The 27138-nt window shown below is 37.1% G+C and overlaps 2 protein-coding genes across 2 annotated transcripts in view; one reads left to right on the top strand and one right to left on the bottom strand.

Moving 5' to 3' along the window:
* Window positions 1-12081: 12081 nt before the first annotated feature.
* On the bottom strand, window positions 12082-19042 carry LOC110446404 (lipid droplet-associated hydrolase-like). The gene is made up of 4 exons (XM_021491536.1): window positions 18889-19042; window positions 15603-15761; window positions 14302-14493; window positions 12082-13576 (listed from the first exon to the last, which is right to left on the bottom strand). Exons 2-4 carry the CDS (start codon window positions 15742-15744, stop codon window positions 12885-12887), a joined length of 1026 nt encoding a protein of 341 aa, XP_021347211.1. The 5' UTR covers window positions 15745-15761; window positions 18889-19042; the 3' UTR covers window positions 12082-12884.
* Window positions 19043-19251: 209 nt separating this feature from the next.
* Window positions 19252-27138, top strand: part of LOC110446403 (ubiquinol-cytochrome-c reductase complex assembly factor 1-like) — a 12817-nt gene continuing 4930 nt past the window's right edge. Inside the window, exons 1-6 of the mRNA XM_021491535.1 lie at window positions 19252-19403; window positions 21025-21123; window positions 21844-21954; window positions 22319-22391; window positions 24723-24780; window positions 26791-26899. Coding sequence (XP_021347210.1) covers window positions 19332-19403; window positions 21025-21123; window positions 21844-21954; window positions 22319-22391; window positions 24723-24780; window positions 26791-26899 — 522 coding nt within the window. The 5' untranslated portion in view covers window positions 19252-19331. The remainder of the gene's footprint in view (window positions 19404-21024; window positions 21124-21843; window positions 21955-22318; window positions 22392-24722; window positions 24781-26790; window positions 26900-27138) is intronic.

Below are 27138 nucleotides of genomic sequence, written 5' to 3'. Positions count from 1 at the left end.
CCCCCCCCCTCCCCTATTTCGGAAGGTATTGCCAACCGTCATGATCATGCAACAACTTCTTTCCGGTTTTGTAAGTTAGTATATTTCATTTATTTTTGAAACAGCAGAGACGTCTTTGGAAATAAGTTTAAATAGTAATATTGGTACACGCTAAATATTTGTCAAGTTATTCCATACCTCTGCGAATTAGAGTAGCATCGTATTTTTATTGTACTCTTTTCCTAACAATGAACACTGTTATGTTCGTAGGTACATAGTTTTGGTATTGTTCCCTGTTACATAAATCCATATAATGAACGAAAACCCTAGACACACTGCACAGGCCTACATGCATATTTAAATGATTAATGACTCTGTTGCAGGGTATGAGACACTCTTGATCACATGTCCACCAGTGAACCATAGTTCGGCAAAGAAGTCTGCCATACCGTCCATTCCAGTTTATAAAACCAAGTCGAACTAAAGCTGTTTAACTCTCAACCCGAAAGAGATCAGGAACATCGGCTGTATTCGGCAGTTTTTCAACTGCAGATCATATGAGATGCATGCAAGATTTTGGTGCATTCACTTGTTACTGTACCTCTCGGTTGGATTATGGTAACGCCCTGCTCTGTGGTATATCTGACAAACTAACTAGTCGTCTGCAGATCTAGAGGGTCCAGACCACTGCAGCACGGCTAGTTACTCGTACTCGAAAGAGAGAGCACATCACACCTGTGCTTTATTCGTTGCACTGGTTACCTGTACGATACAGGTCGCAGTACAAAATTCTGGTGTACACAAGGCACTGAATGGAACAGCTCCTCGGTACATACAGGAGCTTGTTATCCTGTATCAGCCGTCACGATCACTGCGGTCGGAGTCAGAATCTTTGTTGTGTGTCTCAAAATCTCGTACTGTGACCTACGGAAACAGATGCTTTGGGAGGGTTTCGGCTACGTTGTGGAATAGCTTACCATCTGCTATTAGAAATTCAAAATCCCTGGCCAAGTTCAAGAGGGACATCAAAACTCACCTCTCAACGTCTGCATTTTAGAATCTTTGCAAAGACGTCATGTAAATACCACCCTTTTATTTGTTCAACTATGTGCACATTGCTTGCTTAAATGTATTAAGTGATTGTAAGCCTTTGTTTTTTGTTTTCACAATGCTGTAAAGCGCTTTAGAGTAATTTTACAAATTATATAGGGCGCTATATAAATGTTGTATATTATTTTTTATTAAAGATCTGTTCTAAATTTTAACTGAAAGTAAGCTCTGTGCTGTAGCTTCAACGTACTTGACGTCGTCGGGTACCCTTGAGGATACTGTCTAAGTCAGGCAGTTAATATACTGTCTAAGTCAGGCACCAGTTGGGAATCAGGGCTGGGATTAAAGTTGGACACTGTCACATATTTCCAGACATGAAAGATCACAGCAAGCCATTATTACCCTTTGGCCTTTCATACATTACGAGGAGTCCCGATATAGCCCGTATCATGAAACATAAATTATACAAGCAGACATTGTCAGTTGTGACGTAGATGGATCTGTACGAAGGTGTATTGGTACGGAAAAAATCGGCAGACCGGCCGGGTCAAGCAAGGATCGATATAGCAGCTTCTCAATGGACCCAACTGTATAGCTTCCTCGGTCGCTGCTGAAATAGACCAGGGTTGTTTCACGATTTTTGTTGATATGTACAAAAAATGTATTGCATTTCTCATTCTTAAAAATAATAATTCTCAGTAATATTTTACATTAAATCAATACAAAACAGAACCCCCTCATCTAACACGGTACATAGTTTAGTCGTGTTCAGATGCTTCCATCTATGAAAATATTATGAAAAAGATATCCAGCCGTCTGAAAGACATATGTGTTGCCCGAATATAAGCGTTACAATTCGTTGGTATTGGACCTTTGTTATCGGGATTCTTAAAAGAAGTTTGTGTAGCACACACGTTCTGGTCGTAATGCAAGGAATATATGAAGTTTCTTTAAAATTTCCACATGAAGAACTTCATTACTTCCTGTAAATTACGAATTATAATTATATCATTTAATCTTGCTTGTAACATGCATTTGCATTGGCTTAAACATTTATGGCATCAGCCCATGACGTAAAAAAAATGACGTCGCCGTTTGTAACGTCGCTTTTGATTGGCTGATACAGCAGCGCAATAATTTCTAAGAGAAAAAAGTCCATCAATAAAAGTGTATTTCCACAGGGATTGTGTATAGTAGATTAAATTATAAGGATTAATTTGAATATATTTTTCATGTTATGGAGCGCTATAACACACAAAAACCGGAGTGTACTCTCAGCATAAACCGCGAAGCGGTTTATTTAGAGCACACTCCGTTTTTTTGTGTTATATCTCCATAACATGGAAAATATATTCAAGTTAATCCTTAATTACTCTTAAGGACTTATCGATATCAAACAGTACTGGACCTAAAACAGACCCTCGAGGAACTACTGATGTTAAACAGTACTGGACCTAAAACAGATCCTTGTGGAATTACTGATGTTAAACAGTACTGGACCTAAAACAGATCCTTCGGGAACTATTGATGTAAAACAGTATTGGATCAATACCAGACCCTTGTGGAATTACTGATGTTAAACAGTATTGGAACCTAAAACATACCTTTGAGCAACTGTTTCCTGTCTTTTGAAAAAAACACCTTTACAAATTAAGAAAATTAAAATTTTAAAATTTACAGGGGAAATATTTAGTCAATTGCATAATAGGTGGTGGTGGATGAGCTTTCTAAAACATTAGGTTATTTCATTAATCAAATCTTCCCTGTTGATAGGAAAGGGAAGTGAAACTTAGGTTTATAGACATTTTATCATTTTAATAAACTTGTTGAGAAGAATTTGTGCAGTGAATTACCGGCGATATACATATTTGTAATATCAGTATAAACACCTACCTTCTTGATAAAATTGTGTGATGGATTTGTTACAGTCAATCCCAGAGCTATTTCTGTCTTCACTTGTACGATTTTATGTCGTGATCCTCCATGATGATATCCCAAGCCATATTGACCGACGCGTTTCCTTGTCAACAATTTAAATAGAAAACGATTATGGAAAATGTCATCGGAAATGCAGCTCGTTTTCAATTTTATAAGGTTTCATAATTATCATTTGTTATTGATATTTCCATTTTTAACGTCTTTTGTCCAACTGGCTCCATTTCGTTATCACATTCTGGGGATTCTTTTTTTTTAATTTTAGGATCAGATCATCTCCATCACCGACCCAAACATCTTGCAAACTCGCACTGGGTTACGCCTGACTTGTAGAAATCTTAATACAGAGAAAAACTGCAAAGCAATCTCAGACTGTGAACCACCCACACAGTGATCGGGCTCTCTACGAAGAGGGGAGGTACATCAACAATTAAACATGATTGTCCAACTATGAATGATTCGGACACAACATCAAATTGAGGAAAAAACAAAACATGTGGAGTTACTAACATGAAACTAAATTGAATCGCATACTGCGACGCTTGAACTTTCTCAAGAGCTTGAACCAGAAGAAGTTGAAGTTGCATTAATCTCTATAACACGGTTACGAAGCTGCCTTTGTGTCACAGCATCCAAAATGGCTGATCACGGCAAACCATCATATTACCACAGACTTAGATAATCTAATTCCGTGATATTACCAACCAATTTTATTTTAACGTGCTACAAAGTATAGGTAGTTAAACCACATACATCCTTGATATCCAGGGGTTATACTCACTTACGCTCTCTGCACCCCTGGAACATGTCATAGCAAAATTGAAGGCTCAGAGTTCACCACCTTGTGGCTGCGACAAGAACTGGCTTTGAAGTCGGGTGTCACTCCTTTGTAATCTTCAAAAGGGCATATAAATAGCCTAGCAATTGGTCAGGTTTCTTTTACCTGAGACCAATCAAATAGCTAGCCGCGTGCCTTCAATTTTGCAATGGTTGTAAACGGTTTTGGAGCATATTTTGTGAAAATGCCTAGGATGAAAGAATGATTGGGTTTTTGGGTGACAATATCAATCTTGGTTTTGGAGTTCAACGAATTTCCAGTGAGTGGCAAGAATTTCCAGCAGACTGTAGACATTTGCGTGGGGACAAACGGTACCCCTCTTCTGACCGACTTGTTTGTCTTCATATAATGCTTAATTTCCAGCAGACTGTAGTCATTCTTGTTTGATTGGTTGATTTAGGATTGAGATGGAAAATTTCACAGATCACATGACAGATAACAAGCCACTCACAGAATCCATCGATTTGGTGCGATATGGCTTTTGGGGCAAACTGAATTAAGTGGGCGATATGTATGGAGCATTAAGTGTTGGCGAATCGTCTGACACTATTAAAGAAAAAAGTTTGACCACGTTGATCGTAGGTCCTTGAAATCAATGACACTACACTCCTCTACGCGTACTTCAGCCGCTTTCCTCGATTTTTTACTTAAAACATGACCAACAAAGACAGCTTCTTACTAATCTGTATGATACGCGGGACGATTTTGATTCTCCCAAAGTGAACCTTCACTTTCTTGATAGCTACATTCATACATCCCCAGAAGAGTATTTACATGTTCATTAGATTCGGTATTCAAGAGCTTGCTTTGAATTTAATGATATCCTTGATAATTAGGGCCAATGTCCACTGCTGCCGGACTATCATACAACACAGAATATGCAGGTTGATGAAGACGAGGGAAAAGATCATGATCCATTCCGTTCGGAAATATGCTACTATCATTGATCTTTATGAAGGTCTGGACTATAGACAAGATGTATGGTCGTCATCATGATTCATTCCGTTCGGAAATATGCTACTATCATTGATCTGTATGAAGGTCTGTATTTTTGCTAATCAGTGTGCCTAATTGTTTTGTCAATTCCCCAGTTCTCGTAACAAGGACGTGAAGTTACTTGGATTGGACCTAACATATATGGCGGCTCTTATCGATGAAGCAGCTGGAGATTCTATCCCTTTTAAAACATATGGGCCTGTATTCATGAAACCGTTCTCATGCTCAGGCATGGATTTTGTGCTAAAACCTACTTCCGTGTAACTGGCTTAAAATCATGTGACACGATAAAAAAATGTTAAGTTAAAACATCGTTAAAGATCTTCGGCCCTAAGTCTCTTCAAACTTCTTCCAGATCATTGACGAAATATGATTATATATTAATTTTATCAATAGAACAAGAAATTGGGCATGAGCACAGACTGGGTTTGAGCACGAGAATGGTTTCATGAATACCGGTTCAGGTCTTATTCACAGTTACCTATTTTGATTCATGGCATTCAATTTTATTTCCTTAATGTAGCTTGTGTATGATAAACGTATATGAAAGATGATTCTGAATAAACATTTGAACGAAAATATTGAACATAATACACCTCTTTTTCAAGCTAGGTTATAACAAGAGGCCCAATGGGCATGCATCGCTCACCTGGTATTAATCTCACACTTGTAATCTTAATAGTGGACTAAATAACAGCTACAGGCAGAGTATCAGTGTTTGATTCATAAGAACCTATTAAAAGATTTAAACATATGACGCCTGTGACCTCGAATGTCGAACAAGGACATTAGGTTGAAAGTGGGAAAAGGTCATTCATTTGAACAAACTTGGTAGCCCTTCATCCCAGCATGCTACAGGCCCAATATCAGTATCCTCGGCCTTTTGGTTATTGAGAAGAAATTGTTTGAAGATTTTAAGATATTTGACTCCTGTGACCTTGGAAGTGGGTCAAGGTCATTCATTTGAACAAACTTGGTAGCCCTTCATACCAGCATGCTACAGGCCCAATATCAGTACACTGGGCCTTTTGGTTATTGAGAAGAAGTTGTTTGAAGATTTTAAGATATTTAACCCCTGTGACCTTGAAAGATGGTCAAGGCCATTCATTTGAACAAAGTTGGTAGCCCTTCATCCCAGCATGGTACTGGCCAAATATCATCAGCCTGGGCCTCTTGGTTATTGAGAAGATGTTGTTTAAAGTAAAAAGTTGACGACGGACGGACGACGGACGGACGCCGGACACCTTCGGGCCAGGTGAGCTAAAAACAACTTTAAACCTTTAACAGCAGTATAAGTTTATTTTGTTTTAACAAACATGAGAAAAATGTAAAGAGCAAAAAAGAATTATTAAGGATTTAAAAGAAAAATATTCATATTTCAATCATATGTGTATCATACTTATAAAATTGCAGCACTTGCTTTCGATTGCAAAACCCTTATTTCTTGTTATTTTTTGTTTGGCCCTGCCCTTCTTAACCAGTAAATTTGGTTGGCAACAAGTAAGAAGGTGCAAACTGTGCAAGAAAAAAATAAAATGCCAGGAGAGGCAGAAGGACAGACGGATAAACAGACAGATGTACAACAGATGTTGCCCCACAACATAACTATATAAGCTTGTGTGACTTTTTGGGCCAAGTGAGCTAAAATTAATCAAATATACAAAAAATATAAGTGATCATCTGCATGGCTGCTCACAGCAAGCTATGGTCAACAATCAAATACCAGAAGAAAAGTACTGAAATCTAGGACATTCTCACCATTACCCATGATCAGGTATACCTGGCACAATTAAAATATTAAGGCAAAAATACTGAGCAGAATGCAGTAAAAATTATATACCGATACGTGCCAACAAACTTTTCCATCTTACATTGTGTAACAGTAACAAAGATTAAGGATCCCTGTCCCACTGCAGGTAAACACTAGAGAGTTCCACTTTAAGTTTTTGTATAATATACAGTTTTTGGTAGTGGTATGGGGATCCTTAAATTGCATATAAATATGAAAGACAAATGTGTACGTGTTTACAACAGTGAAAACGTTTTGTAAATATTCAATAAACATATGATAATCACATGAAAATTAATAACGGATTTTCTCCCGGTTCCCAGATGTTCAAAATCCATCTTGTTACTTTAACCCTAGTGATGCTATACCCGCCTGTTTTGATGCGAATTGTAAAACATCAGTAACACAACTGGTAAGTGTAAATGGCCTAAATATACAAGTTTAAGATATATCTCGGTTATAAAACCACTTCAATGACTTAGATCCAATTCTGAAGAACATTTAAACATAATTTGTTTTTACTGATTTTTTTTTTTTTTTTAAACAATTCAGCACTAGGTGTATCCCCATATGGAACAATTCAGCACCACTAGGGTTAATTATCATGGGAACATACACAAATAACCATTTTTCAAAATCAAAATTGAAGTAAAAAAATAGTACCTTGATTCATAAAATGTCTAACTATGGTGAGCATTCCATTGTGATATAAAATTCAAAAAGATTGATAAAACATAGTTATACATATAACAAATCTCACTCTCATGATTTTACAAATTCTGAAAGATCATCACAAAACTTTACTCATTCGTCCCCCTGAAGACAACATTTGAACTCTTCCAATTCAAAGGTTGGAATAGTTCATTATAAAATTTCAGGGGGGAATGAGTTAAGCTTTATATCATGTTAATATTTCAGTTCATATTCTATCAGCTTGATTTTAAGGGCAGTGCGACTCCCTGAGGGTATCTAACTGTCCCCTACTTTATTTATTGGCTATTCCGTCTTTTCGTATTGCAAAGTTATCTGCACTTGTGAGCAGGTATTGATTGTTACGTCATTTGTTTGTGAGAGTAACGTCATCAATTTTTGAGAAAACAACGTAATTTTCTCACACAAGCCAATGACGTAACAATCAATACCTGCTCACAAGAGAAGATAACTCTGCAATACGCAAAGACGCAATACAAACATATTCATTATTTGATGAATATAATAAATAGTTTCAGTCTTTACCCAAGTGCTACCACAAAATAAACATTAAATCTATACAATTATTTAACAACCCTGTTAAGTGGTCTAAAACAAGTTAGTCCCTGATTCCAGGAGTCAAACTCCACCCACCAGCGCACAGGGATATAAACACCTGTCAATCAAACCCAGCCTTGTCTGGTGTTTACATTTTAATGTAATGACACCATGATATCTTTTATTCACCAATCAAATAAAAAATAAATAGATAAACAGATAAACAAATAATTTTCAATTTATCTCAGGAATATTTCTGCACTGGTCCCATAGAATCACATATTTTGTTAAATGTATTGAGACAGAAATTACACATATATATATGAATAAACAAGAAAAAAAAGGAGAAAAAAAACGTGTTTGTGATGGTAAAGATTATATATATAAATGTACACAAATAAAAATATAAAAAGAAGCAAAGAGATCAGAGCGCCGTAGTGCGGCCAGTGTTTTTGTTACCTAAATTAAACAACAGCCTGCTCCTTTATGAATTGGGAAATATAACATTATTTTTATTGAAATTGGGAACATATTCTTTATTTTTTGGTCATTTTGGAAAAATATGGCACTTTTTAGCTAGGGGAAACAGCCTGTATTCGGCTGTAAAACTGAGCAAAACAAAATTCCTGAGTGCTTTCACCTTTTTTAACTTTACAATTGAAAGGCGTGACCATGAAAGCACTGAACATTAAAATTAAACAAGGTGAAAGTGCTATGGAAATTTTTATCTCTTTGTGTTGCTATTTTTTTTCATACTGTATATATATTCCATATTATACTGGTGATAAGCCCAGGGGGACCATGTATGAAAATGAGTCGAAAGTAGGGGGTGTTCCGACACATCCTGCTGGTCAGCTAACGTATATTGCAATACCTACATTAGAAAAAAAAATTCATGATGCTGATGAACTTGAAGAATTGGGGATGCGCTTACTACCAGGCATCCACCCTATGTACGGAAAGTAAGGAAAAGTGAGGGGTGGTCTTATTACCAGACATGGGCTTATCACTAGTAAAATGCGGTATATATATTATATATATATGGGGCAAAGAAGTAATTCCAACAGTGTGGACAAGTTTAGGTTGTCAAATTTTCGGAGCAATCCGCTCCTTTATCAAGACACAGTGAAACAGAACAGTTACATGTACATATACATCATATTACAAGATGATAGAACTGATATACTATAATTGAAAATATAGCTATTATATAATAGCTATGTGAGCATACCATTGTGAGCATACCATATATATTATATATATATATATATATATACATGTATGCATGGTCCAATTTACCATCTTATCTATTTTTATCACATAATGTAGTGTGTTATCCAGTGAATATTAACCCATGTAATATGACCTATCAGCCCTGTGATTGGTTGTAAGTTCCAATTGTTTCAATTCTGACGTCACGCCTAGAACAAGTACATGACGTCACAGACTTACACACTGGAGTCTAAATGGCCGCTTTTTACACTTCGAGGTTGCATGAAAATTGTCATTTTACACGAATAAATGCCACAAATCTTGTTTATGTGATAAAAAGTATCTTACACTCCTTTTCATTTCATATGAAATTTATGAAACTCATCACAAATTTATCATTTTAGCTTGCCAGAGGCTCGCTAACTTGAAAAATTCCAAGACTTGTTTCATAAATCTCGTATGAAATGGAAACTCATGTAAGATCCTATATATCTATTTATGTAATATTTATATGATTTTGAATGAATCTGTTTGTAGGGATAATTTTACTACTGTTATAATATATAAATTCATATAAGCACTGTATATATGTGATATCAAAGTACAAATAAAATCTGAATAAAATGTTTCATATATCACACTTAAAATCCATTGAGTAATCCACTAATTCTATTCGTTGCATGGTACATGTAAATTGTAAGTAAGTACATCATTACATTTCGTTGAATAGTCCATAAAACTCATCAGCCTGCCTTTGATGAAATCTGAGTCATATAATGTAACAAAATTTAATATTTTCAAGTTGTAACACATTAAAGGGAAACAACTCTCCCACAAAAGGAACATTTGTACCAGGATATGCCTAATTATTGTTTCTAAACTCTGGATCAGTTCTTCGTGTCAATGTTTAATCATACATAAACTTATTTAAGCTTTGTTGCTTTTATTTATTATACAACAAAAAATGAAGACACATTTGAACTTTTCCAATTCAAATGTGTTCATTATGAAATTTCAATGGGTGATTTCTACTGCTGCCAATCATTTTGAACTATCTAAAAATTCTAAATTCTATTGGGAAAAAAATGATTTTTTTTCAATATACCTGATTTGATATCTCCCTTAAAATAAGATATCTGAATATGAAATTAATTTAACAAATAAATATTTACTTTCGTATTAACAGTGTATATATATTATCACGATAATTGATAAGGTAAGGAAGGCCAGATTAAATGATAAAAGCGTTAAGTTCACAGGAGTTCTCTGGTTAAGAACCTGTCTTAAAGATAAACTCTATTTGTATGAAACCAGTTTTTACATTTGCCCAGATGTCTTAATGTAGGAGGAAACCAGAGTACCTAGACAAAAGCCACATGTCAGGCAGGTGACTCATATCTTTACACGTCCGATCACAGAATCGAACCCTGGTCGCCTAGGACAAAGGCAAGTGTGTTATCCACTGTACCACCCGACCACCCCAAACTAAGAACTTGTCTTAATACTGTAAGTGAACTAATTTTAGGTGATTTTTAATTTTAGTGGCTTTCCCACTACATATTGTCTGCTCTAATTTATGTTCATCGCTAAAATTAAATCATTTAGCACAGGTTATCCAAACCATAAAATTCAAGACTGGACAGGACGATACTTGATAACTTACCTTCACACATACATGTATGTATATTTCGTTCTTACGTAAATACACGATTTACCTGGCTTGCCGTTACTATATACCTGCTGTTAACCCCGTATATATTATAGAAGTCTTTTGAGAGATGATTTACCTGGCTTGCTGTTCCTATATACCTGCTGTTAACCCCGATTATATTATAGAAGTCTTTTGAGAGACGATTTACCTGGCTTGCTGTTCCTATATACCTGCTGTTAACTCCATATATATCATAGAAGTCTTTTGAGAGACGATTTAACTGGCTTGCTGTTCCTATATACCGCCTGTTAACCCCGTATATATTATAGAAGTCTTTTGAGAGACGATTTACCTAGCTTGCTGTTCCTATATACCTGCTGTTAACCCCGATTATATTATAGAAGTCTTTTGAGAGACCGACATTTGCACTAATTCATTAAATTAGGTACACATTTCTACTAACTTAAGGGTGTGCCAATGTGTTCCTACCCTTTTATTCCACTAAAGTTTGAGTGTGCGAATATAAGTCTGCTTAAAGTAGATACATGTCACAGATCAATGTAGATAGCATAGATATGTGGAATATATGTAAATGGAAGGAATGCTGAAGGAGGATTACTTCCAAAGGTGCCATTATGTACAACAGGGTACTCTTATGTATAACTGGGTACGCTATAGGAGTGCAGTTATAAAATGACCTCTAAAATGAGGGGATATCACTGAATAAATACAGTAAATACAGTGGAAACCCTATATCCAGCTACCTACGTGATAATTCAGTCATATTAGTGATAACTTAGTGACCTTAGTGATAATTCAATTACTTTAAAGATAATTCAGTCACCTCGGAGATAACCCAGTCACCTTCGTGAAAATTCAGTTTCTTTAAAGGTAATCCAGCCTCCTTATTGATAATTCAGTCATCTTGGAGATGATTCGGTGACCATAGTGAATATTCAGTTACTGTAAATATAATTCAGTCACGTTAGAGAGAAACCAGTCACCTGCATTATATGATAATCCAAATACATTTGTTCCAACAGAACAATAGAAACTAGGGCTGAACTCGGAGACATTTGTTGACTTGACTGGATGGTAAGACACCCAGATTAATGGTATCGAATTGATTCGGCAATAAGATTAGTAGTGACTGAAGAGTGGGACTACCAGATTAATGGTGACTATATGGTGGGACAACCAGATTAATGGTGACTATAGGGTGGGACAACTAGGTTTGTGACTAGATAGTGGGACAACCTGATAAGTGGTGACTATATATATGGTGGGACAACCAGATTAGTGGTGACTAGATTGTGGGACAACCAGATTATAGGTGACTAGATTGTGGAACAACCAGATTAGTGGTGACTATAGATGGTGGGACAACCAGATTAGTGGTGACTATATATTTGTTGGGACAACCAGATTTGTGGTGACTAGATTGTGGGACAACCAGATTAGTGGTGACTGAATAGTGGGACTACCATATTTGTGGGGACTGAATAGTGGGACTACCATATTTGTGGGGACTGAATAGTGGGACTACCAGATTAGTGGTACTAGATGGTGGGAAAACTAGATTAGTGGTACTTGACGGTGGGAAAACCAGATTAGTGGTACTAGACGATGGGAAAACCAGATTAGTGGTACTAGATGGTGGGAAAACCAGATTAGTGGTACTAGACGGTGGGACAACCAGATTAGTGGTGACTATATATATGTTGGGACAACCAGATTTGTGGTGACTAGATTGTGGGACAACCAGATTAGTGATGACTGAATGTTAGGACAACCAGATTTGTGGTGACAAGATTGTGGGACAACCAGATTAGTGGTGACTGAATAGTGGGACTACCATATTTGTGGTGACTGAATAGTGGGACTACCAGATTAGTGGTACTAGATGGTGGGAAAACCAGAATAGTGGTACTAGATGGTGGGAAAACCAGAATAGTGGTAATAGACAGTGGGAAAACCAGATTAGTGGTACTAGACGGTGGGAAAACCAGATTAGTGGTAGTTCGAAGGTGGGACAACAGGATTAATGGTGACTGAATGTTGGGAGAACCAGGTTAATGGTGGCTGGATCAAGACTGGTCAGTAATTTTTCTTTTATCAAATAATAAATTTGATGTTTGACCCAAAACAGGAATGTTTGTAAATGTATCATGTTCTTAAAGGTGAAATTAGGATGACTCTTCAAGGTTGTGTGACTGAAACCATCCCCACACAATATCTGCCATTTCATCACTGGCCTTGATCACAAATGCGTGTTCATAACCCCGATTACACAGACGAATGTCGCATTTCAATTTCCTGTCACGCACATTGTAGAAATACTCGCGTGGACACCAAGAATCGGACTGGCCATAGTATAAACAAAGCTTGTCTGCATGTCGACTGACTAGATCCGCGTCAAGTTTATCAACTTGTTGCATCTCCTCGTTTGCCAGGAACAGAACATTTGCTAAACAGGAAGGTGTGAAGATTTCCATTGTTGCATTATAAATACATTCAGGGATATTATTACTGGTTTTGTTTGCACCGAAATGCCACAAAACAAGGCGATATTTAACGCGAGGAGACAGGAAGGATATACTGTGAGCAGCTCCAACTGCCAACCAGCGCAGCCACCGCAGCAATGGCGTGGCCACCGTGCCGTTTGGTGAAGCAGCCATCCGTTCTATTGTCGGGAAAAGAAGGAAACATCGGAAAACTCGTCTTGGGGAGAGGGCATCAAGCATCTTGAGAATCATGTAGCAACCAATTGAGTGACCAAGCAATATCAATCTAACATCTTCTGGAACGTGTTTATTGATAAACTCAATCTTGTTGTTGATTTGTCCCTTCAACGTAAATGGTTCATCTGCATGTTGACCTGCGAGACAAAATAAATGGCCTTGATCATACATGTTTCATGACCTCAGTCTAGTAAATATGGTTAATTTGTGTGTAAGGAAATGCAGAGTTACAATAATAAAGCACCTGATCTCTGGACCAAAGTTTTCATTCAATTTAAATATCATACCATTACAATATAAATCCAACAAGGTTTGAATATTTCCTATATTTCCATGCATGAAGTGTACTTAATTCTAGAAATACTATATGAATGCAAGGAATATGATGTTTGAAACTGTAGCCTATTTGGGCCCAGCCTTCAGGTTTCAAGGGTAAGGGCCAATGTTATATTGGAGACTAGTACTTTAGTCATTGGACTAGTTATAGTGAAGATTTTGGATTAACAAACTTTGGATTAGTGAAAAATTTTGATAAACAAACCTTGGATTAGTGAAAATTTTTGATTATAACAAACCTTGGATTAGTGAAAGTTTTGTATTACAGAACTTTGGATTAGTGAAGATTTTGGATTAACAGACTTCAGAATAATGAAGATTTTGGATTAACAGACTTCATATTAACCCTTTCACCCCTATGTAACTTTAGTAGACTCTACTATGCATTGACATGTATGAGTCCATTATGGTCCACAGTGGTGAAAGGGTTAATGAAGATTTTGAATGATATACTTTGGATTAGTGTAGATTTTGGATTAACATACTTTGGATTAATGAAGATTTTAACAGTTAACCTAATACCTACCATTATTTAAACTATCTGTTGATGGCCGACTGGACTGACTTTCATGTTGACTTGGTGATGAACGTTTGGCTAGATTGGAAGGATCATAAACGTGGCCTGTGTGTGACACACCCCAAACTGGTACTTCTCCTTCACTAGCCCAATACAGACACTCCATAAAACGTTCATAGTACTGGATCACACCTGGGTTACCTGTTAATTACAAATAATGTATGATCACATCTGGGTCTTTTTTTAATTACAAATACTGTATGATCACACCTGGGTTACCTGTTGATTACAAATACTTTATGATCACACCAGGGTTACCTGTTGATAACAAATAATGTATGATCACACCTGGGTCTTCTTTTAATTACAAATACTGTATAATTACAACCGTGTTACCTGTATATTAAAAATACTGTATGATCACACCTGGGTCTTTTTTTAATTGCAAATACTGTATGATCACAACAGGGTTACCTGTATATTACAAATACTGTATGATCACACCTGGGTTACCTGTTGATTACAAATAATGTATGATCACAACAGGGTTATTACAAATGAGGTAACAGGTTGGGCCATGTCTGAGGGATCTTTCTCTTAACAGATAACAGAAAGATCGACCATTGTCATTGAATAATGGACCAATTCCCTTTAGTGATCTTTCTTATTCTGTATAAGTTTAAAACAGGTACTGTATATTACAAAAAAAACACATCATAAAGCGTATTCTTAAGACAGCATAGACAGGCAGTCTCTATTGACATGTTGTAGTTATTAACAAGCTTTAGTGGTCTGTATATATACAGGTAGTAGTTATAGACAGGTGGCAATTATTGACAGGTGTTCTGTTTAACAGGTGGTCATTAAAGACAGGTGTTCTGTATAACAGGTGGTAGTTATTTACAGGTTGACTGTATATACAGGTGGTAATAACTAACAGGTGGTCCCTATATATACATGTGATAGTTATAGACAGATGGCAATTATACAGGTGGTCATTATTAACAGGTAGTCTCTATAAACAGGTGGTAAATTGAGCCAGGTAGTCTCTATAAACAGGTAGTGACTATAGTCAGGTTGTCTCTGTAAAAAGATGGTAGTTATGGACAAGTTTTACTATATTACTTTTTATGAGATATATTTCTAGATATCCTTCATTTAAAATTCCTTTATCTTATATCAAGATACGCTCTTATTTGCTTTGATACTGATTATTGATGTCAAGTAAATTAGAGTAAATTTAATCGTCATTTTAATTGAGAAAGTTTCCATATACATGTACTTTCAAAACAGAAAATTGTTTTATTTACCTGGGATGATGAGGAACAAAAGTCTGTTGGTGGGCGTGGAAGTCTGGAGCCAATAACCGCACTTAACAATATGTGTTGTCACTCCATTTAGAGGAACAAACTCTCTGGTCCAGGGGACCTCCATTCTACGGGCAGACGACATCTAAGTCCAGTCTGAAACTAAAGGTACACTGCACCAGTCATTACAATTTCCTAAATTCAGGGTAAATTTAAAACAAGTACAGTAACATACTTAACCCTTATAGAGTAAAAGTGGAAATGTATACATGTATACATGGAAATGTTTGCATTATGACTCTTTAAACAGATAACAGTGTGAAAATTTTCGCTTTGGGAACATATCTATATATATATTTGTGTGTTGATATTTTTGCATTTATTTACTCAAAAATACAGAAATTTCCACTTTTACCGTTAAGTGAACACCGGTACAGTAATTGTAGCTTAAGTGACATGGAAACATGTAAATCATATGTAAAGTTACTAGGATCACACTAGCTTTAAAAATTCACATGCCCGATTTTTCCCCAAAGCGTATTTTTTTGCAACCGATTATATATTTATGAGCCAAAAATATTAAATTCCTTTACAAAGCCACAGTCAAAAAAAAAAAAAAATTGAACATTTTCCTTTTGTTTTGATATGTCTTTGCTTTTAAAAGTTGTGCTTTGTATACCATTACTCTATATTCTATTGTTTGTAATACTGAGCTCACACAAAAGAAAATGTCTGTGTCTATTATCTAAGTTATTATAATTCTTATAGATCCATGGTAATGCAAATACATGTAAATTATATAAACCCAAAGTAAAGCAGATAACAGTACAGGTTCAATTAGCCCCTTAAAAGATGGAATAATCACCCTTACTTAAGTGATGGCGACCAGATTTGTGTAGGTTTTGTTAGCTTGGTTTATCAGTGAAATTTGGGAGAGAATCGCTGCTTTGTTAATAACTGCTAAGTTGGTGCTAATTAATGTGTGCATGCAGCGCCACCTAATGGACAATATACATTGGGTGTTGCAAGCCTCTTGCGCATGCATAAGGGGTTTTGGGGTCATATAGCCGTGCACGTTCACAATTCAGTAACTCTGTTTCGGATCAGCAACAAAAAATGGGATAGTTAGGGTTTCTTGTTGATCCGGGGATATTTAAGCTAGGTTAAGTTATATTTCGGGTTGGGGGTAGTCTTTAGATAAATTTCCTCACGTTGTAAGTAGTAGCTTTCTTTCAACGTAAACAAATCTGGTCGTCGGACAAACCTAGTGTTCGTAAATAACTTCGGGTATGCTAAATAAATCTGCTCAGGACGGCAACGGTTGGGGACAACCCATTTCTAGACGTCAGAAGGAACAGACGATAAGGAGAAAAGATCTTTGGTACAGGGGGAAATCTACAGAGAAGAAGAAGGGACCAGCAAAGCAAGGGCAGAGGAAATGGGCTCCCAAGGAGCATTGACGAGATGGAAGCTGCCAGAACGGAAACTTACATAGACAGACCTGTGGCGCTATGAACCATTGAGGATCCAGTTCCTGTTGCGGTCGGTATACAACACTTTACCATTGCAAGCGCTTCACCTTCATCTGTGGGTACTAGTTGAGGAGCTAAAGTGCAAGCTATGACAAGAACGTGGGACCATAGGCCATATATATCCTTTCAGCATGCAAGACAGCACTGACACAGGGACGATACCGGTGGAGGCATGACCAGGTGCTTCAGGGATTGGCAGATGTTCTTGAGGTGGAAAGGAAAAAGAATTCATCCTCCATCTGGTTTGTAAAAGCAGGGGAGAAGGAGACGAAAGCAACATCGGGCAACACTGGCATTCTGGAAGAGGCAGAGACATGGGAGATGAGAGTCGACCAGGGAAAGAAATGGGTGTTTCCAGACGTCGTACAGACAATGCTACGTCCGGATGTGGTGATATGGTCTGCCAAATCCAGGCAGATTATAGTCATCAAGCTGACTGTGCCCCGGGAGGAGTGGTGCGACCAGGCCAACGATAGAAAGAGAGCCAAGTATACGGAGCTCATGGAACAATGTAGGGAGCGAGAGTGGCCTACTTGGCTGTTTCCTGTGGAGGTCGAATACAGAGGGTTCCCAGCATGCTCATGCAGTCTGGAAGACATTGCAGGCTGTGGGTGCATGTGGTGGGAAGACTCGCAAGACGACGGTGCGCAGACTAGCAGAGGCTGCTGAGCGCGCATCATGCTGGTTGTGGAACAGACAGGAGGAGAAAGACTGGAAGCCATCCATTGACGGGCAGTGAGTTGATTGCCACTGTCGACCCACCAACAGGAGGACGTTACGGGACAAGGGTTGAAACGTCTAGAGACTGATGGACCCCGCTGATTATGTCAATGGATTCGCAATATTCCACCAACTGTATAGGCACATAACATCTAGTTAATGTAGTCAATCATAAGGCATAATGCTGACGTCTTTATAACGATAGCCTACCAGCACGGGGTCTTTGAATATGACTTTTGAGAGATTTGGAATTTAGGATCAATTATAGAAAAAGAAATGCATGGCAACACCAGGATTCGAGCCCAGGACCCCCTGAAGCCTCTACTAGCAGGTCCATTGCACTCTGCCGATTGAGCTATATAGCTATAAAGACCTATATAGCTATATACACCTATAAATTATAGCTGTATTGAGCCATATTTTCTCAGATTTCAAATTTCATTAAATTAAAGCAAAGTCGCATAAAACAATAAGGTTAATGGAAATGTTGACTACAAAAAGCATTCATTTAGATGTTTATTTTCATTTTTCATAAATGTAAAATTTCCGATTTCTTTACATCATTATTTTTTTTAAAGAATACTTATATTTAATGTCTTTTGTTATGAACCTTATGATACAATCTTCTTTTAAATGCGACTTTGTTCCGTTTTCCTTAAAAAAGAAAATTACTTGAAAATAGCTCAAAACACCTATTACAGATAGGTCAATAGAGCTATTATAGGTCTTTACAGCTTTATAGCTCAATCGGCAGAGTGTACTGGACCTGACTAGTACCTAGTGTACCCATTAAAATAATTGGCAATTGAGTTACACGTAGATCTACCTGATCGCCCCAGTCCAAAGGTCAGCTCTTAATCTGAATAGGTAATTTCGTTTTGTTTGATAAATATAAGTTATCCGTTACTGCCGTAACAACTTAGTACTAATATTAATACCCGGTCTCCTCTGCCCCGGCCGCAGCTAGTAACAACCCGCCCGGACCGGCATTTTTTTTATCGGTGTTAATATAGATGTGCAAACATAGTGATACGTACTGTCCTTGATCCTCCGGCCTCTAGATCTGTAGTCTATTGGTGCAAAGCAGTAGCTTAGCAAATGTGTCTTGCAAACATATTTTAATCAGCAATCTTAACAATTCTCTGTTTCCTCCCACGGGAACGTGTGTTGTTGTTTCCAATATTGTGTCGGGTCAAGGTTCAAAGTTTCTGTCCCTTACAGCAAAGAAAATAAAGAGAGGTGGCAAATTCATAACGAATATTGCTTGTTATATCTATTAATTATAATTAAATGCGTGTTTTTCGAAAGCTTTCACTGATTAAATATTTTTGTTTGAAAATTTAGGAAAATGTAATTTATTTGTAAATGATTTAAGCGATCTATAGTACAAACCTATCTCCATTTTCTAGAGAGTTACATCACATGTGTACAGACGATTGTCAATGTCAAGTTGGTTGGTTTATGTAACTCAACACACGCCATGTCGACCATTCGATTGTTAGCGAAGATATCCAGATGTGCCTGTCACAACTCCATAACTCATGGATTCAAGGTTCACAATCCAATTAATTATTTTTACATAAAAACAGTCAATGCATTTTTTTTTACATAAGAAAAGTACAATGAATTATGATAGAAGTAGATAAAATCAAAAATTCTTCGCTTTTGTCGGGACTGGATACCTTACGTGAGTTATGTTATAACCTTATGAGTTTCAGGATTCCATATTCAAGTATGCTTATGTCAGGCATAGTTAATTAGAATACAGGACCTTTTTCAGGAATTTGCTGGTTTGATGCAGGGCCAGGAGTTAACAGGTTAAAGCATATTTGAATTGCTGGTTAAGACTATAAATGCTTTGGTTGTTGTGTCGTTATGTGTGGCCATTATTACTGTCGGATATTGTGACCATCATATTTCATACAATTAAAGATAAGATGTTTGGGACTGTTCTTCGTTCTCTCTGTATTTCTGATTTCAAGGATTTCATACTGTCTAAATTGAAAAATGCAAGAAAATCAAAAATACAATTCAAAAGCTATCTCACTTTATCTGTTTATGGTGCTAAATTCATATTGATACCAACTTTTTGAGATACAGATTTTTTTCTGTAAAGTGTATATATATATATAAATATATAGAATTCTACACTTCAGAATAGACTGGGACTTTGACAAAATTGCTAAAATAAAGTAAAAATATAAAATCAGCAACACTCAGAGCACAAAAAGCAAACAAAGTCCAAAGTTGAAATGTTATTCTTAGTGTCGAAATTGTTATAGAATATTGGAAAAAGTTTTTCAAAATACCAATATGTGTCTTCCACAAGTAGTGAAGTACCAGAGCATTGTTACCCCCATGTAACAAGAAAGGAAAAATAGTACATCAAGATTGGGATTTGTACCCAGCACTTAAAAACTTTTGGCGGACGCTCAAACCAATTTCCAACCTAAGTTCGGTAGTATCCCCTTGCCAAGTATAATAAAGCACTAACACCCAGTATTTTCAACAAAGGTTGCATGGTCACAGACACCACTGTAACAGAAGAAGAAAAATGCATGGCCAGCTGACTGGGATCGGAAGTCGGTACCTCCACACTCCTGATAGATGTTCTAACTCCTATTATTGGTTGTCAGCAATTGACTCAAGTCTAGTTCCAAAACATACCTGATACAAACACATACATTATGTACCACAGAAATAAATTGACCTGACGCGCGCGGGGGGATGTACAAAATCAGGGTTTGGTTCCGAACTATTATAGTATCACTGGTCGAGGGACATGTAGGGTCAGGGTTGCTTTCTAGCTTTTCTGTTGATGGACTTTCCTGTTAGCTCAGTGGAAAGAATGACACGCTGAGAATTTTGAGGTCCCTGGTTCCGTCCATGGTAGACGTAATAATTGACACTTATACCCAAATCCTGTTCTATTGGGTATAATTGATAGCATAATGATAGAGGCTAATAAATTAGGGAGTTGAGTTGAAATATGATCATACAGCGTCTTAAATGTAGACTTATTTCATATTTACCACATTGAATTTCAAATTATATTGATGTGGATATAGTGGCAGCAATGCCTGTGTCCACTATTATCCTATTAAATCCTAACGATATTTGTTAAAAATGGTTAACTTATAAAGTCTTGTTTATTTTCATATTTCACAAAACAGATCAACAGCCACAAAAGCCGGAATCTACTGAGTGGTCAAGTTGTCCAGAGAGTCGTATTACATCCTCCTATGGTCAACGGGTCTAGTAATATTATAAAGGTAATTTCTACACATTTTCTACAGGTTGGTAAGTATGGATTGTAGAAAGGTTTTGTAGTACAACCAGTGAAATGTATATGTATGTGTGACGTTTCGATGACTGGTACGGTGCGTACCCTGCTAGCTGTTACCTTCCTCAGAAAAAATTACCAATGAATCAAAGCACATATGTATATGTTTACAACGGTGTGAAATATGTAAAATCAGCATCTATTCTGCTACACTGTAAATATATATATTGCAAGTACACTTAGTTGGTTCGCATGTACAAAGCGGCAGTTCAAACCGACAAATCAATTTGGCTACAGATTTACTTAATGGTTTCTTTAAGCTCACCAAGCCACAAGGACCACAAGTGATCTTATGCCATATGGTACAATGTCTACCATCCATCAGCATCTCCTTTAAAAATCTACTCCTCCTAAACTGTTAAACAGATTTCAACCAAATTTGATGTGAAGCATACATCGGACAAGTGAACTGTATAAAGATCTAGGATGCCCTTAACCCAATAACAGTAGATCTAGAGATCTAGAGTAGAGATCCAAAATGGAGAATTTCAGGTGATTTTTATTAGACTGCTCCTTATAAGGTAATACGTTTTAACAAGATGTTAATTAAAGGACTTGCACTGAACTTGTCTATTACAGATATGCATTATTGAACGCTTAAAACTAAACCAAGAATTCCTGTAGTTTATCTTCTTTATTGACATTTCAGACGGAAGCACAAGAAACGAATAAAGAAAATGAGACGTTTAAGGAAATTCCGTTTTCTAGGAAAGTCAAGCATGCTTTTGGATTTGACAAGGATTTAAGAGTTCCATATAAGGTAGGGTATGAAGTTGTCAGTGGACATGATCAAGCACTATGCATTATGTTTGCGCTGTCTTCGATGTGTTTCAAATTTTCCTTTCAAAATGAAATATGTTTTTGAAATCATTTACAAGTGGCTCTTACAAATTAATGTAGCATTCTTATTTGATGTGTTTCTCTAATAGATATTTCATCTCTATGTGAACCTTTTACCCAAAGTCGAAAATTTCCTCCTTTCTAAATAAATTGTCATTATCGGTCAACCATTTGCCATTTTGAAAAAATGAAATATTGAAAATCTGCTTTTAGAATACTTGGATAATTAAATTGATGGAATTCAATACACTACTGCTAAAACCACGGACTCTTCTCTTTTGTAGGAGTTAGAAATAGCGGGATACAGAGCCTGGTTGAGCATCATTGAATTCACAGATTACCAAGAATTTTGTACAGGTATGTTTGATTTCAGATTTTAGTGAGTTCAATTAAGGTTTGTATAATTTCATGTTGAGTAGGGCTGCAATGATACATTAACATTACAATATGTATCACAATTCTGTGATCACAATACGATACACATAGTAACAGTAGGGCTGCAAGGGTACATTAACATGACAATATGTATCACAATTCTGTGATCACGATACGATACATACAGTAACAGTAGAAGCAAAAAGTGAAAAGGTAGGTTGTATATCTTTAATAGCAATATTACAACTGGAAATAGACTTGGTCCAAAATGGGCATGACTTTACCATTTCACACAATATATGTCCTTTGACGTGCATGCCGAGCTGGAGCTGTCACTCGCCATGTTGGAACGTATATGTGTAGACTAAATTCAGGAACGACAAATCTGGAAAACATTGTAGGTGTATCGTGACCTCCCAAAAACTTTTGTGCATCGTAATACAGTGTATATTTTAAATATCACAATATATTGTGGCAGCCCTAATGTCCACTGACTTTTGGGGACTCAGGCTTTACCTGTCAGACTCAAACAACTTTTTGACAACCCAATATATTTCGGAGTAACGTCCTGGACTCGCATGTTTTTCTTTTTTTTTTTCTTTTTTTACAAAAGTCACTGTGATCACAATTATATGAGAAAAGTTTGGTATAATCTCATTGACAGTTTAGTTAAGGTAAGGGTAACCATTAAGATCAAAATGTGTTTAGTACAATTTAGTGTAATCTCATGATATCACCGGTATTGAAGGTTTAGTGAAATTAGATATGCGTTTTCATCTCATTTCCCTGTGTGTAAGATGGAGCTGTCCAGGGTAAGAAAGGGATGTAAGAAATTTCTATCTTACACCCCATTTCACCTGAAGTGACGTCATAAATTTGGAAATCTCTGATGCGGCAATGCGGAAAAGGCAACACAATGAAATCAAAACAATTTAAGATACATTTACTGTGTACGTTAGAAAAATGTGATTAATTTTTCTACGTTAGAAAAATGTGATTATTTTTTCTGCGCAAACTCAGTTTCCAAATATGGGGTTTGCTAAATGTGGCTGACAGATATGTTTTCATCTTAAAAGCTCAGAGGAAAATTGATATGTTCAAAATGGTAGCCAGTCCAAACGCATTTTCATGGTTTCTGAGCTTATTCTGGTAGTTGGAATGAGAGAAAAGTATTCTTCGACGTCCAAGGGTGTAGGATAGGGAAATTCCACCCTCTCGATTCCCAAATTTGGCAAAAACCTGAAGCTTTTTGAATTTGAAAACCCCTCGGTAGGAATTTCCCTATCTTTCACCCTTGGGCATGAAAGAGTCTTATACAGTATATATAATCCTACATTGTAGAAAAGGTTCTTGTAGCACAACGAGTTAAGTGCTTATGTGTGACATTTTGATTACTAGTAATGTGTGTAATCTAGATCTTCGTAAGACAAATGACCAATGAAGCGTATGTATATTAGGTTGTAAAGGTGTAAAATACACATGTACAAGTTGGCAATATAAAATTAACGTTGATTTGACAACACTATAATTTATGTAAATGTAATAGTTATACATGTACAAAATGATTAACCTACCTTTTCGGTAAAGATAACTTAGCAGCATAATATTCTTAAGGGCCACATATGGTGGCTGAGTGGTTTAGGCATCTGACAATTTGCTACCACTAACCCTCCACCACTTGGTTGTGTGTGCGAGACCTCTGTAGGGCAGCTAGTCACAAGGTACTGGTCGCAGGTTGGTGGTTTTTCTTCAGGTTCTCTGGCTTTCCTCCACCACAAAACCTGGTACGTCCTTAAATGACCATAGCTGTTAGTAGGATGTAAGACACAAACAAACCAAACCAAACTTAGTGATTGAATGTGAAAGGCAAAATTAACACAAGGTGAATATAGATTTTAGTGGCACTGGGTGAAAATGTCCATTGTTGTGTACATACCTTGAATACATAGGTATATATTCTAATGCTGGCCAGTCCCATCATCGGGTGGATGGTCCTCCTTCGTTAGACGTTTCGGCTCTTATCCGCGACGTCCTCCAGAGGTGCGCCAACTGGGTTGATCAGACCCAGCCAGGGACTGGTCTGCTCTCGCTGCTGCTGGTTGGTGTTGCAGCTTGCTGCCATGTTGTTGCTGCAGCCTCCTGCATCATCCATCAAGTCTTGCCATGTCCCGTGTTGTGGCACCGTGTGACTAGCACTGTTGTCGGTCTACTACTACTTCTACTCGTGTTGGAACAACAAAAATAACTGAATTTCAACTCGGGTGACTGTTAAGGTCCGTATTTGTTTATGAATGCTATGTTTTGTGATTTCAGCCTTAGAACTGCCCGACACATTCAATACCTGGTACCTTATGGTGGAGCTACATGTGTGGTAAGTCAAAGACTAATCTGCCCAATGAGGGTGTGACAGAGATATCTCCTACCCTGGACAGGTGTATCCACACTTGTACCAGTGTGAGATTAATAGAATCTATCACCCCCTTGGGGGTGAGATAGGGGAATCTCATCCCGAGGGGGAGAGATTCTTAAGTTGCCAAACATGAGGCTTTTCTGAGTGTTTGGCAACTTCAGAATCTTTCACCGAGGGTTGAGATTCCCCTATCCTACCCCCAAGGGGGTGAATGGTTCTTTTTCTCTTACCATGTTCCCCAATGTGTATCATATATTCACAATGAAATGATTACGTGACGTTGATGGATTGTTGCCGTGACATCATTGTATTGTTGAAGTGACGTCATACCATTGTTATGAATAGGGGAATCCCCCCGTCTCAACCCTAGGGTGAGACACGGATATCTCACACCAGTTAAAGTGCAGATACACCTGTCCAGGGTAAGAGAAATCCTTGTCTCACCCTAAGGTTAAGACGGGGGGGGATTCCCCTATTCATACCAATGGTATGACGTCACTTCAACAATACAATGATGTCACGTCGAACAATCCAGCAACGTCACGGCAACCCTGAATTTAGCCTGTGACGTTGACAGAACAGTATGTATATGATACACAATGAGAGATAGGGGAATCTCAACAAATGAGGAAAGATTCCTAAGCTACCAAAACACTCTGTAAAGCCTTGTGTTTGGCAACTTAAGAATCCCCCCTCAGGTTGAGATTACCCAGTCCTCCCCAAGGGGTTGAGAGATACAATTAATCTCCAACTGTAGTGGTGTTTATTTGGTTGTTTCACCCACGACAGAGCGTCGGGGTTAAACAACCAAATTTATCGCCCCTCGGGACAGATATTTCTCTGTCAGTGTCAAACCCTCAGGGTAGGGGATGGTTATCTTTTCCCATCATGCCGATACCATGTTTAAAAGCAATTGTTTTCTGCATCTGTTATTTGTTTGCTATACTGATATGTACATTGACCTCTTCTGTCAAGAGCTGATTATGAAACATATTAAATTTTTCTAATGATGTCAAACCTTTTAGTTTTGTTTCTTTCTGCGTGGGGGTGACAGTCAAAGGTGGGAAGAAAATATAATTTTGTGTCTTTAAAAATTGGAATAAGTTGATTAAAATTTTTGGCCTATATTAAATTTGCCAATTTGTTCAAGATGGTCATAAGTTCAACCCACAAAATTGTCTAATATTACAGTAAACCTGAAATATATAATCATTTTGTAGTTTATTTGTCAGAGTTCAATATTTAGTGTTGTTTTGTGTATGCTTGTCTAACACACAACAGCCATGTCCAGGGAAGGGTCACTGTGTAGTGTAAGTGACTGGCCTGTGGTGTAAGACCTCTCAGTGACCAAAGTCAGTGTGAATCCATGTAGCTATTGCTTCTGCACCAGGATTGCGTATGTGCCAACTCTCCCTAGGAAGGAGCTAGACTCCTAATTTTGGACCCTTAAATTAAGCATTTTCAATCAGTGAATTTGCTAATTTATTACAATATTCTAGGACCTAATTATTTCATCTGAAAGAACAATTCAAAATATATATCATTTAAAGGGTTACTTCTTCTCCTTGGGATATATATACACACATTTTATTAATGTTTTACTTTTGAGCATGCAGAATCTCCCCCATGGAAATATCAAAAACTTGGCAAGTATATATGGCCGGATTGACCAAAATATTTTTCTTTTCTTGAAATTCATGAGAAATGTGTCCCACGCTGTAAGGCATATTTCTGGAGTTATTTTTCGTGAGTCTTGCATGCACGCTCAAAAAGTTATACATTGCATGTCTGTAATGATAATTAGAACATTGCAATTATAGCCGACAGAGTCGGAAAAAAATCCTCGAAGATGGAACTCTTCAATAGCTATAATTATATTTTTAATACTCTTTGCCTTAATTCAAGTTTATAACTTATTATTAGTTGTTAAGTAAAGTTTAATAATCAAAATGATTCTGTATCTCTTGCCAGGATTATCATGACACGCCTGATTTTAGAAGGAGTAGAAGGAAGATACTTCAGGAATGTCCTAGTGTCGATGATGTGGAAGGATGTAGAATCTCGAATGCAAGAGGTTGAGGTAAACGTTGACGTGTTTAAAATCACAGATTTTGGTTTCTCTATTTGTGAGATGGAGCAACCTTGGTTGGCCATGAGGTTTCAAATGACACCAAATTTAAAGGACTCAATGTGGTATAAACTCTAACACCCCTGAAATTTCTTAATGAACCTTTCCAACCTTTGAATTGGAAGAGTTCAAATGTGTCTTCAGGGGTAAATGAGTTGACAGAGTGTACCGCTACACACCCTCCCCCCCCC

The sequence above is a fragment of the Mizuhopecten yessoensis genome, unplaced genomic scaffold, assembly GCF_002113885.1.
Source record: "Mizuhopecten yessoensis strain PY_sf001 unplaced genomic scaffold, ASM211388v2 scaffold2691, whole genome shotgun sequence".
NCBI classification, from domain to species: Eukaryota; Metazoa; Mollusca; class Bivalvia; order Pectinida; family Pectinidae; genus Mizuhopecten; species Mizuhopecten yessoensis.
The sequence above is the reverse complement of the archived record's forward strand: the minus strand, read 5'-3'. Positions and strand labels throughout refer to the sequence as shown.